Source organism: Lissotriton helveticus, chromosome 11 (assembly GCF_964261635.1).
Source record: "Lissotriton helveticus chromosome 11, aLisHel1.1, whole genome shotgun sequence".
In the NCBI taxonomy this organism is placed as follows: Eukaryota; Metazoa; Chordata; class Amphibia; order Caudata; family Salamandridae; genus Lissotriton; species Lissotriton helveticus.
In genome coordinates this window covers 12,772,901-12,786,849 of record NC_136072.1, presented here as the reverse complement: position 1 = coordinate 12,786,849, position 13,949 = coordinate 12,772,901, and the positions used below count along the sequence as shown (strand labels likewise).

General features: G+C 42.8%; 1 protein-coding gene and 1 long non-coding RNA gene across 4 annotated transcripts in view; one reads left to right on the top strand and one right to left on the bottom strand.

Moving 5' to 3' along the window:
* Nucleotides 1–13,949, bottom strand: part of LOC144791850 (putative cation-transporting ATPase 13A4) — a 395,602-nt gene that overhangs the window by 79,888 nt on the left and 301,765 nt on the right. For all 3 annotated transcript variants that reach the window (XR_013602482.1, XM_078666633.1, XM_078666634.1), the window contains 2 exons: nt 13,316–13,497; nt 11,028–11,129 (listed from right to left, as the gene is read on the bottom strand). Coding sequence is in view for 2 of the 3 variants with exons in the window: in XM_078666633.1 (XP_078522759.1) it covers nt 11,028–11,129; nt 13,316–13,497 (284 nt within the window). In the remaining variant the exon portion in view is untranslated. The remainder of the gene's footprint in view (nt 1–11,027; nt 11,130–13,315; nt 13,498–13,949) is intronic.
* The window catches only part of LOC144791851 (uncharacterized), a 98,511-nt gene that overhangs the window by 17,520 nt on the left and 67,042 nt on the right, over nt 1–13,949 (top strand). The gene's annotated exons all lie outside the window — the stretch shown is intronic.

The window sequence follows — 13,949 nt, the reverse complement described above, 5'->3', positions numbered from 1 at the left end:
ATAATGCACTTGTCAAGGGACAGAACGGGGTTTTATTAGTCTTTAGTGCTGGATCTTAAAAAATATCGGGTTTTCCCAGGACGTGTCTGTTCGTTAAACAAAAGATCCGTTGAAGGGACAACGCCCTGTTGATCAGCTGAATGTTCTGGTCTTGAGTTTTCTGATGACAAGTGTTCAATAATGCCTTTTTGCTGCACTGAGGATTCTCCGACAGGTTGTGCGTCGCTGAAAGGTACCAACGCCGGCAATCCTTCGGTTTCAGTTGATGCAATGCCTTTCCTTACCCACGAGTCTGCTGGCAACGGAATGGGGACTTTCTTGGTATGGGTGGCATGCACCCAATTTTTCCGCCCCTCAAGACGAACTGCAGTTCTCGTGGCAAGGAGCACCTGATAGGGTCCGGTGAACCTGGGATCCAAATTGTTCTTGCGCGAAAAATTGCGCGTTACCACCCAATCTCCGGGCTGGAGCTGGTGGCCTGGACCCTCCGTCTGTGTCGGCAATGCTTCGTGAACCTGTTGGTGAATTAACCTCAGTTTAGCAGTCAAGTCATGAAGATAATCGATTAACATTGGATACTCAAGTTCACAAAAGGCACCCGGTCTAGGGACCCCCCAAACATTGGCAGGACGACCGAACACTATTTCATAGGGACTGAGCCCTACTCGGGAGTGTACAGTTGCCCTTGTTGATAGCAATGCTAAGGGTAAAGCGTCAGGCCACGAAAGACCTGTCGTAGCCTGAATCTTTGCTAGTTTTAGTTTAAGGGTGCCATTGTACCCTTCAACCAAACCGGCTGACTGAGGATGATTGGCACTATGAAATTTCTGTACAATCCCTAACCCGCGACACACACTCTTCATCACGCTCCCAACAAACTCACTTCCGTTGTCTGACCACACAACCCGAGGCATTCCGTAGCGGGAAAAATACTCTTTGAGTAAAATTTTTGCCGTGGATAAAGCCGTATTATCCTTAAGGGGGTAGGCCTCAATCCACCTAGAAAATGCACACACCACAACCAGCACATACTTCAAATTATTACATCTCTCCATGTGGATAAAGTCCAACTGGATAACTTCGAAAGGGTACGCAGGAGGGGCAAAATGACCAGGTGGAGTGGGAGTGCCCTTACCAGGATTGTGCATCAAACACACCATACAATTCTTAACCAAGCGTTCAGCACATTTCGTAATACCATCATTCTTCCACACAGGAAACAGCAATTTACAGATACCTTTCGCGCTAATATGTGCTAACCCGTGTGCCATAGTCACAATAGCCAGCACATACGCATCAGGCAACATCCATCTTTTCTGTTCCGATAAGTCAGTCCAACAACCATTCGCATCCAACTTTCCCGTACTTTCTTTCCACTTCGTCTTTTCAGTTTCGGTGGCCTCATTCTGAATTGCTTTCACACTCTCGATAGTGTTTTCACACATACTTGATTCTGCAGGCCACCTAACCGAACTCGTCACATACATTCGAGTGCTAATGTTCCGGGCAGTCTCCTTAGCAGTCTCATCCGCAAACGCATTACCACGACCAACATCATCCATCACTTTACGATGCGCACTACATTTAACAATCGCCACTTGCTTAGGCAACGTAAGTGCATCCAAAAGATCATTTACAAGCTGGCCATGCTGAATCTTCGTACCATGTGACGTAAGGAATCCTCTCTCTCTCCACAGTCGTCCAAAACTATGTGCCACACCAAATGCATACTGGCTATCTGTAAACACATTCACCCGTTTATCTTTAGACAATACACACGCTCTCGTCAAAGCAATTAGCTCAGCAGCCTGAGCCGAATTTTGATTTAATCTTGCACTTTCCACAATCGTTCTCAATGTAACTACAGCATACGCAGTCGTCACATCACCGTTCGGCAACTTGAAACAAGAACCATCCACATACAAAGTACCATCGGGATCTGTCAATGGAGCTTCTTTTAGGTCAATGCGACCCTTAGTTTCCTCTTCAGTTTTGAGATAGCAGTCATGTACTGCTTCATCACTTGATTCTGTGTCGATCGGCAGCAATGTTGCTGGATTCAACACATTACATCGTTTTATCCGTATATGACTGGCCAGCAACGTCAACTCATATCCGGACAATCTTGCACTTGTCAGATGTTGAGTTTTCGTTCGGTTCAATAGAGTGTCGACTGCATGCGGAACCATTACCGTGAGTATATTATCCATGACTAGACCTGCAGACTGTCAAATAGACGCCGCAGCTGCCGCTGTTGCTCTTAAGCAACTTGGCAAAGCCCTTGCTACTGGGTCTAAAGTCGAAGAAAAGTAGGCACATGGGCGTTGCTTACCACCAAAAGATTGTGTCAAAACACTCAACGCGCAACCATCCCTCTCGTGAACGTATAGTGTAAACGGCTTACTGTAGTCAGGGGTACCCAACACAGGAGCCGAACACAGCGCATCACGCAATTCAGAAAAACTTTTCTGACATTCTTCAGACCAAGGTACTGGGGATGAAACATCCTTGCACGTAAGGGCTATCAATGGTTTCGCCAACAATGAAAAATTTGGAATCCATTGTCTGCAGTAGGACGTAATACCTAAAAAGGCACGAACATCTCTCTGGGTTTTTGGCACAGTCATTCGGGAAATCGCTGCAATTCTCTCTGGGGTCAACCTTCTCCCTTCTCTTGACAATAAGTGACCTAAATAGGTAACTTCTTGGCAACAATACTGTAGCTTTGAAGGTGATACCTTGTGGTGCAAGTCATGTAGATAGTGCAATAATGATACTGTAGCCGTCTTGCAAATAGCTTCTGTATCAGCTGCCACTAAAAGATCGTCAACGTATTGAATCAAAGCTGCACCTTTAGGCAATACAAAGGCATCAAGCTGACCTTTAAGTGCTTGGCTGTAGATTGATGGACTCTCACAGTAGCCCTGTGGAGCGCGTTTTAGCCTAAAACTGCGACCTCCTAATGAGAATCCGAACAGGTCTCTGCTTTCCTCTGCAATCGGGATGCTAAAGAAAGCATTCTTTAGATCGATCACTGTGAACCAGGAGGCAGATGCCGGAATCATTGTTAATAAAGCCGTAATGTCAGGGACCACAGGAAATTGCGGAACCACTATTTTGTTTACCTCTCTCAAATCTATAACAAAACGATACACAGGAGGTTTAGTTGGGTCAGTTCGTTTCAGAATTGGCAATACAGGGCTATTACACACGTTTCCACGAGTTTCTTCAACAACACCTTTTCCAATGAGATCATGAACGATTGCTAACAGTGCTCGTTCGCCTTCAAGAGAAATACGATATTGAGGTAAACGCGGTAATCGCGCATTTGGTTTCAATTGAATCACATAGGGTGGAATGTCTAACAGGCCCACATCATTGGGACCTGTGGCCCATAAGGACGCAGGGAGGGAATTCAATTCCGGTGGGAATTTATCAACCGATAAATACATGGGAGAGATCACTCTCCTTCCCAATGTAAGCTCCACTCCTTCGGGGGAACAATACAATGTTGCATATAATCGTTTCAACAAATCCAGGCCCAAAAGATTTTCACCACAACCTGTAGATAGAATCAGTGGAGCCGTTAGCTCACGAGGTCCAATCATAAGAGGCAAAGGGTTAGAGACTGGGTTACTAACAGGGGCGCCAGAGAATCCGACGGAAACGTTCGTTAAGCCAGACAAAGGTGCGCCAGGGAGTTTTGAATGCATGATGGAACTTTTCGTCGCACCAGTGTCTAACAGAAAAGGCTCAACTACACCCGATGTAGTCACTGCAACGTAAGGCCCACTCTGATCGACCGGAACTGACACTACTCCCTCTCTTTGTCGTTGGCTGTCCTAGTAGTGGTCATTTACAACAGTCTCGTGGTCTATATAATAGTCATCAACATTATACTGTGCAGATCGAACTGACCCCGCATTTCGCTGGTCAAAATAATTATTTGCATCCGATTGATTTTGATGACGATCAATCTGATTGTGGGATGAACCACGACCTCTACCACGTGGTGCCGGTTGGGGACCACCGCCACGATTTCCTCGTGTCGACACACCATTCAGACGGTCCCGTAAAGCAAGACAATCAAATTTTAGGTGTCCCTCTTTCCTACAATATGCGCACTGATTATACCCAAGTGAAGATCTGTAATCAAAGTTGTCAGAGCGCGGCTGTGTTCTATCGAGCTGTGCTCGTGGTCGATACTGCTGTTGTGCATCATTTTGATTTGATCGTGGAGGGTATGCTTGCTGCAACAAAACCTTCGTTTTGAGTTCTTTCGTTTTCTTTTCTACACGATCACTTTCTTCCTTTTCCCTATTCTCATAATACTGAGCCGTTGCTAATATTTGCGCAGGGGTTGAAACTGCCCACGCACTTTCTGAATTCTTTAATTTGTTGCATAGCTCAGGCAGCAAATTTGACACAAATTTGTCAACGAATAACCGCTGACCTCCCTCAGCGCCCATGTCCTGGCCGCTGTGGTCGACAAACGCTTCCTCAAACCTTGTAAAGAAATCTGAGACACTCTCGTCTTTCTTTTGTTTACAAGCTGATAACTTATCCCAGTTCACCTTCATCGCTGGCATGAGAGTTTTCATGAGCGTAATGATTCTCTGAGGCAAATCCAAGATCAACTGTTCAGGTTTAGCCCCACCGACTTGTAATGCATCAGCTGCTAGCAGTGCAGCCCAATCACCCCCTAATTCAGCTGCGTGATTGGCTTGACGAATTTTAGCCCAAACTGGTTGCGGTACAACATTGCCAAACAACATGTCGATGTCGGCAATATTCATAATAGAAGCTTCTATCAGTTGTGATAACTCCTTATAATAACCAGCCGGATTTTTACGCGGATCGGGTAAGGATTGCTTCACTTGTAAAACTTCCGATCGTTTCCATGGAAGATGTATCCACACCCTTCGAAAATGTGGTAAAACCGCAGGGTTAGCTTGCGGGTCTCCAGGCACCCACAGTGGCGGGACTTCTCTCATGGGATACTGACCAGGAACCGCTTTCCAGTTCTCAGTGGTATCATCTAATGACACCCGAGAATGTGCTGTGGGTCTGAATGCTAATAAGCGTTCCACGGCACGTCGTACATCGTCTCCTATAATCATACCGTTCGAAAAGTGACTCTGGAGTTCAATTATGTCGGATGGTACATCATCTACATCATTATTGTACCATTCTTCTCTCAAAAAGTTACACATCTCCTCAAATACAAATCTCTGCGTAGGCTCATTAAACTGAGAAAACGTATCAAAGACTACACGCGGAGTGTAATTAGCAGGATGTCTTATCCACCTATGTGCCATTGTTACTAACGTCTCTTTCTCCCTACCACTAGGGATCTGACTCCGTCTCTGAGGAGTTTCAGATGAATCGGACGAAAATAACGGACCAGAAAGAGGTGAATAAAGGGTAGCAACAGAGTTAGGAACACGCTTACGAACAGAAGGAGAAAGAAAAACAGGAGCAACAACACTAGAGGTGAAGGAAGGCATAGTAGGAACGGACAAGATAGTCGGAGTAGCAGAAACAACAGTCTGCAAAGGTACAGGTACAGGAGCAGTAGGAACGAGGACAGGTGGTGGAACAAACGTAGGGTTAACAGCGGGCTGGCCCGCAGCCGCTGGAGCAACAAGAGGAACAACAGGAGGAGCTATAGGAGGAGCTACAGGAGCAGTAGCACCCTGTACATAAGGAGGTGGTGATTTCATCAAGTATGATAGCAAGGAATCCTCCTTCAAATCTTCTTCTTTCTTTTCTGATTTATTCGGTAAAACTGGGTAACATTTATCTATTTTCATGTGATGCAATCTAGTAGCGATTTCCATATCTTTTTCTTCTTTGTCTTGTCTACATTCTTTTATAGCTTGCATTATCGGAACAAATTCTTGCTTTTTATCCTTTTTAAGTTGTTTGATTTCTTTCTGTTTGGCCTCTTTACGCCATATCCGAAAGGAATCAAACATAGCTGGCCTAGCTTTCTTTAAAAATAATTTAGCCTCAAGATTATCTAAAATCGAAAGTTCAAAAGTTCCGTGTGGTGGCCATCTAAGGTCACCGTCTTTCTTTGTATAGTGGATCCAGTAATCATTATAGATTATAGGACCCACCCCATGTCGACTATATAGATCATGTATCGGAGTTCCAACTGGAGGTATCGGACACGAGTCCTCCAACCGGGAATCCATTGCGCAACATTTGAAAATACGAAACAAATCACTATGGCTAGGCATCGTGCACACTAACCTAGTATCAAACTTCAAGGATTACCGAAGCAATAAAACCTCGTGTAAGTCAAAACCCTCGGTTTTTGGCAATTGCAACTGTCAAATAATACTAAGAACCAATACTAAGAACCACAAATGCAATGGAACCATGCAATACAACAAAGCCTTAAGGCTATTACAAAGCTCGGAGAGCTATTACCACAAAGCCTTAAAGGCTAACCACAAAGCTTTCAAAAAGCTAGAACAACCACTAAGGACTGGGAGCGACCCACAAATACTTAACTCAGAACTTCAATGGCGTCACCAGGAAGGCCCGTCTATCGTCTCGCTTGTACATAAGGTCTACGCCGGGCGTCGAAGACAGGTCGACAGTCAGGGCATCGGTCCGTCGCAGCCGTCAGGAGGCGGGAATCTTCGCAGGGAAAAACGTCGGGCCACTTATTTCGATAACAGGATCGATGAAGCGGGGTGCACCTTCCCTCGGAGATTTCACACGAAGTTCCTCACGATCATCAGGCTTTGGACCGGACCGGTACCACTGAAGTCGCCCTACGTTGGGCGCCAACTGAAGGACTGGACTTTTAACAGTACCAGCGGTGCCAGGGAACAACACCTATAACCTTCATGGGATACCTGTTTCGGCGCACAAACTACAGAGACACGGGACACTTCCTTCGGCGTCAGAGATTCAAGGTTTATTACTGCAGGGAACACAGAAGTCACGACAAGTACAACACGTGCAACTTGGGGAGACTGCTTCAAATTGGTTCTGTGGATCGCTCCTTTTATACAAAATTAACTCATAGGACAACATGGTACACAAAAGTTTACAACCTGGTTCCCATAATTATCCCCCAGAGGGGTCGCTTTGGTCACTTTGGTACACATAAGGTCCGGAACATAAGTGCGGAAACATTTGGCGGTTCCCAACTGTAAAAACCCATCTTCCCAACATTAGTGAATTCCAATCGGCAGTAAAACAGATCGAAATAGGGACAAAGACAGGTGCAGAGGAAGGTGGAGACAGTGGGGGATTGAAAAGAGTGTAAAAGGGGAGGTATCGGGAAACACGAGATACAGGCATCAAAGGGACGTGCCTAATGAGATGCACGGCTGAGACAATAAACCGGACGGCAAGATGAGCCTCGAGCGGGGCCATCTGCCTTACAGTATCATCCCCCTCATCGTAAAAGATATTTACAAAGTACATGTGTCTTCCACAAATATCCTGAGAGTCCCAGGGTGACGAAGCGGACAGTGTCCGTTCGCTGGCTACTTGAGGGCAAGAGACAAAATGGATGCCGTATCTAAGATGGAACCCGTGGGTACAGATGAAAAACTCACATATCAAATGAACGGTTTAAGTTAGCACAGCGAAACTGCGCACACTTACTAAACTCGTCATTTGCGGTTCTTAGATACCAGACTCGACCATATTCGTGCGAGTCGAAAACATCACTTAAAATTGTCACGGAACCTCAGGGGGCAGGGCCTCTGACCAGCTCTCATCAATGCTGATTTCTGGAACTTACTGGAAGTAACACAAGGGTTTCTTGGCCCCCAATGACCTCCAGTATCCAAGAGGACTTAATCCCCCAACCAGCAAGGGACCAGAAGGTGTGTATGCTTAGAACTGGAAAAATTGGGCTTCACTTTATGGAACTTCCTGGAAGTAAGAGGAGGGGTTCTGGCCCCAAGGACCCACAGGCCTCCCTCCTTTTTTGTCATATGCCCTGGGGAGGTGGTGTTCCACATAGTCCCCACATTCCTTTAAGAAAACGCAGGGGAGGTGGTGGTCCCAGGGGTGTGTGGGGTCCGAGAAGACTCCCTTTACTAAAAGTTAGGAAGCCCCAAGGGGGTGGAGGTTCCCGGGCACCCAGGAAGGCCACACGGGCTTCACCCACATTCATTAGTAAAAAAGCCTCAGGGAGGTGGTGGTCCCCAGGACATAATAGGCCCTGGTAGGGGAAATTCATGAACCCCCCCTCCTTTATCTTTTTAATGTCACTGTGACCTGTCCCACCCTGGTGACAATTTATAAAGAACTGCGGCAGCGCGAGCTTCGTTTCATTGAGGATTTACAGTGGGATTCGAGAACCCAGTGTGACTCCTGCAGTAACTTTAAAAAAAAAATGCTTTTAACTCCCAGTGGGATCCCTTTGGGACCACCCCCTCCCCACCAATCATATCTGGGAGCTCAGGGTATTCCTACCTTGCCACCTTTTCTTTATTTCTTACGTTTTTTTGTGGGACTCAGCTTCAAGTCGAGTCCCAAGATGGCTGCCAACACTTCTTGGTTGAAGTGTTGGCAGCCAATCAAATTTCAGTAGGATTTTAGGCTCCCCGATATCAATATTTTTAAACTTAAATATCTCTGAAACTACTGAACGGATGTACACCAAATCAAAACAATGCATGCTTCCCGAACCAGCATCTAGCTTTCCTGCAAATTTAGTGTTAATTCCGTTCAGCGGTTTGGGCTGCAGTCGTGTTAAAAAAAACAAATCCCCATTGACATAACACGGGAAAACTAGTATTGGGACCCCAACTTGACAGATCACCTTGAAACTTTCAACACAGCAGTTGAACCAAAAAAGTTTTTTTTTTAAAACTTCGTAAAGATTTGTTAAGAGGCGCCAAAGTTACTGGCTGAATAAAAAACAATTTTACGTTTTATATATATATAATAGATCAATAAAACTTCCTGGTGGTTGCAGGTAGGTTGTTATAGTTAGGACCTAGTTTTCATAGGAAGAGCATTTATGGTTTTTTAATTTAAATTAATATTTTTTTAAATAGTTTCAAATTATATACATGTTTATAAACATACACACTTTGATATATATATATATATATATATATATATATATATATATATATATATATATATATGTGTTTTTGTTTAAATTAGTTTATATTTATATATATTTTCAAATAGTATTTAAACATATTAAATGTACATTATATTAATGTTATATGTTAAAATATTAAATCTTTATTTATTTAAACTACATATATAGTAAAAACAATATTTTGTACATATTTTTCGATGTTAGTGTAAAACAATATTTTTTTCCATATTTTTGTACTTACAGTAAGGGACCGATTCCGATTCGGTAAAATGCCCTCTGAATAGCCGTACTGAGCTTTTTTCCCGTACGAATCGTATGCAGAACCGTACCCGTACATACGAGTATTGAAGGATCAGAGGGTTTTAACGCTTTGACCTCACTCAGTTGTCTCTTCATCCATTCGCTGTTTTGCATTTTTCATCCCATACAAATTCTGTTTTCTACTTTAGCATATTTGATATAGGTCTGACTAGTAGCATAATCAGATATGAACTGCAAATAAAATGCGCTAAGTCCAAGGAAAGATTTCACACCAACTGTGACATTGGGAGGAGGAGATTGTGAGATAGCATTCACTAATCCTGGGCCAGGTTGGACACCAGTGTCAAAACTACACCTTGGCTCTCGAATATAGACAAAACGTTGTTCATTATGCCATCATCGTGGGTCTGTCTATCAAGGCCATGGATCAAAATGTGAATATGGACAATGGCAACATTCTTCATATCTTTAAGAAGATTTAACATGAGAAGTTGAAATACTGACGCATCCGAAATACAGAGAAAAACATACGATAATTGTTTGTTGTACTCCAAGAAATGTCCAAAGCAATCCTTTCAAGGGACTTGAGTTGAATTTGTCTTAAATTCCAGATAAATTTCCTTGGGATCAAAATTTGTGACTAAAGATTGTGATTGACCCGATTTGGAGAATAAGAGATATCAGAGAAAAAATAGTTTCAAATAATTAGTGTCAACTACGAGTAGGTAAAATCAGTTTTGTGAGTCCTTAATAGCGATCTTTAGCGAAGTGATAATTGCAATTCCTTAATATTCCTTAATTGCGAATTACAAATTGCGATTCTCCATCAAGGAATGCCTTTATTGGAATAATAGGAATGAATGGGAATTGGGTGCGCAATTTGCGAGTACCCTACTTCAAGGGTCCAAAAGGACACCCTGTTGCACCCCTGAAATATGCATGTGTGCACATGTGGCACACATACATGCCACATGGCTCTTTGAAAAAAAAAGTGCTTATTTAAAGGAAATCGCTAATTACCACCAACTTGTAGTTGGTGGTAATTTGCGATTCTTTAAGGCATTATTGCAATTTTTGCAATTTCTTATTTTGCGAGTAGGTATTTGCCTTCCTACATTGCACACATATGAATTGCAATCGCAAACGCTGAAAATCTGCGAATTTTAGCTTCTGTGATCGCAATTTGGCTTGCTACATCTGGCCCATTATTATTTCCTCTCAGACTGTCTGTTGTTTCGGGAAGCAAGGAAGAAATCCTTTGTCCTATTTTTAGAAAATATCAAACTACAAAACGATCAGAAACATTAGTTATTCAAATAGAAATATTTAGATTTGATCATGTATAATAAGTTGACTCAGAAAGAATCTTTTATTGTCTAATATTTGTGTATGTATCAATAACATCATTTATAAAAAAAAACAAATATCGGTGTTTGTAAAAGAGCTTACTGAATTTTACTTGTATTAGATGTTTTTAAGCGAAATGTATAAAATCTATTATGTGAAAGTGAACTACGGTGGCGCTCTGCGGTTTATTATAATGTTTATCTCCATGGAGATTTGACATTGAAAAATATGTTTTCATACCTTCTTTAAAAAATAATTATTTTCTATTGCTAAAGGATTATGTCTTGGAAATAAATACATTTAGATTGGTTGCAAATCTAAAGCTTACTTTTGGGAGCAGACTGTAGAAGTGCTGTAGTATAACCTGGTAAGTTTTTCCATCCATAGCAAAGTAGTAGCTGAATTTTTCTTCACTGCTAATGAACGTCTCCTGTAATCAAAAACATTATTACAAAATTGTCATTATTAATGGGTCAATTGTAGAAATAACATCAAATTAAAGTAATGGCATGAATTGATATCCCTCTTCCTGCAGGACCCTGCTGACTGACGGCAGGACTAGGACTCTTTAATAAACCTCTTTCTCACTGTAACAAGATCAAGACCACCAGTGTTCTGGAAAAGAAATCAACTCTGTCTATTTCCAAAGAACATTTTGCCATCAGAAAATTGATCAAAGTGTGCTTGCCTTATGACAGTGCACTCTGGCCAGGAAGTTGGAATGTGTAAACCAATTGTTACCTCAGATGACATAAGTGTGCTCTCGGCAGTACTCATGCTTGAAACCTCTAATCATCTTTTCCACAGTCCCCCCCATTTTACTCAGGATAGCTGGTGTGTTGACCTCCACAGTCAGTGGTTGCAGCCTGCTGCCTGGGCCCAAGCACATGTGCTATTTTCAAAATGTTGGGTATTTATGCTTCCAAACTGCCTTTGGTGTCACTTTAGTATGTCACCTTCTTGTATGAGGGGCTACTAACCTAGCCCCCAGATCACAGTACAGGTCTTTCAAGGAGGGATGGGGATGTTTCATCCTTACTGCTTTTAAAACTTAGCACAAATTAGCTTCATATTTTACTTGCAGCCTCTGATTCATGGCCTATCTCTTGCTATATGTAAAGGGATATTTTAGTAGTAGTACAAAGCTTTATTTCAATATGAAATATCTTAAAAAGCACAAGGCAGTTAAAATACAATTCATTAGTAAAGGAATATTACATTTCTAACTTTTTACTGGAATTTAGGAACAAAAGTAATTTCTCAGTGTGTAGGTAATCTGGGCTAGAAAGACCAATAACGAGTTTAAAATCTCATTATCTGGAAAGGAAGACCTAGCAGCACTAAAGGAGACCTACTGATAGGAGGACAAGAAGTGCAGTAGGTAGCAGCAGAAGTCCTTTAAAGCTTACATGACCAAACAGAAAGGGTCAGTGGTGGAGGTGATTTTCAGAAAGCTCTTCTCATTTGGAACAGGTATTCTCCATTTTGGATTTCTAGACCATAAAACTTTGGATTGTTTTGATACCCAAGGCATATACCTTATGAATATTACTTCAAGGGGGCTGAATAGGGAGGGTCAGTGGTAGAGATGGTTTGCTAAGAGCTCCTCTCAGTGGAACATGTATTCACAATTTTGGATTTCTAGTCCATGAAAACTTGGGATTGTGTTGATACCCAAGGCATGTTCCTTATAAATGTTCTGAGGATTGGGCAGGTCTTCATCAGCAATGATTGCATTGTTACCCTTTAAAGTCCTGTCCTACATCTAGGCCAGAGAGAGGCTCTGCCAGGCTCTGAAGAGGAGGAAGACATCCATTACCTCTGCATTCAGCTGAGCTCCTGCTCCGCTCCTCCCGATATATAACTTAGAGTTTGAAATTCGTTCAGAGTGAAAGGTAAGGAGAGTGGGTACGGAAAGCCACTAGGACACTTTCAATTAGCCAATGAAATCTTCAACAAAGGCAGAACTCTGAACAGCCACAGGTAAGTATTTCTGCTTGTAGTTTTACTCAGTGTTAAAGCCAATTTATCTAAAGTTCCCCAGGGATGCTAAACAACCTTGTGGCAAAACAATGAAATTGACCAAGTACTCATCTTAGCAGCTTCCTGTTAACATAACTCCTGTGGTGTGGGAATTATCCAGGTCTGTTATTCTTTTCCAAGCCACTCATCTCCTTTTTCTGCTTTTATAGGAATTCAATTTCTTTTGTATTCTATAGATATTGGGGCCTCATTTATGAGCCCTTGCGTCACTTTTACGCCGCCGGTGCGTCACTTTTTGTGACGCACCAGCAGCGTAAAAAATGTGCCTTGTTGCACCATATTTACAAAGTGACGCATCTAGGTAGATGCGTCACTTTGTAAACCCCTGCGCCACATTATACCTGCGCAAGGTATAATGTAGGCGGGGGGGGGGGTTCTGACGCAAGAAAGGGTCATAGAAGTGGCGCAGTGAAATCTATAAGATTTCACTGCGCCACTTTTAGGACACAAATGCGTCTGCTGTGAGGTAGGCGAAAGACTGACGCAGGCCCTTTCACATGGGGTTTCAAAAGCTGGAGAACAACTCTATCTAAAACATTTGCTGCTCCTCCCTCATGCTAATGAGATGCATACCAAGAAGGCATTGTTCTTGTTCACTCCATCCATCTTGCTCTTCTGATCGTCCACCTCTCGTAGGATGATGGATGGCGGGCTGGAGCCTTCGGGCCCACAGGCAGTGACCAGGATACCCGTGCTAGACTCAGGGATCATTCCAGAACGTTTTCCAACAGTCAGCGCCGTCTGAAGGTTGTCACCTAAGAAAGAAACGAACATCAGTAATCTATTAAATACCACATGCTAACAACTAAACTTTAACGGAAAACACCAAAATGGCGTGTTTAGGAATGTGGCCTGAGTGGGGTATTTTTTTAGCTTTTATACATTTTAATTTCACATTCAACATAGCATGTCCACTCATGTAGAAACAGGTCTTGTGACCATGCACAATAGAAGTTGCACAAAGACAGTCTAACAAGGGGACAGTCTAATTACATAGGAAGGGTGGTTGAAGGCTCACGTCAGTACAAAGATAGAATGCAAATGTAAATCCATCAATAGGACAATTTTTACAGAGATATGAAATAAAATGAAAGGTGAAAGAAGAAGAGAGCATGAAAAAAACAGAAAAGTAGCAATATACAATATCAAGAGGACTCCCTCCCTCTGCACCCCCTTTCAGAGCACTGTAGTCTCCCAACTGGAGTGG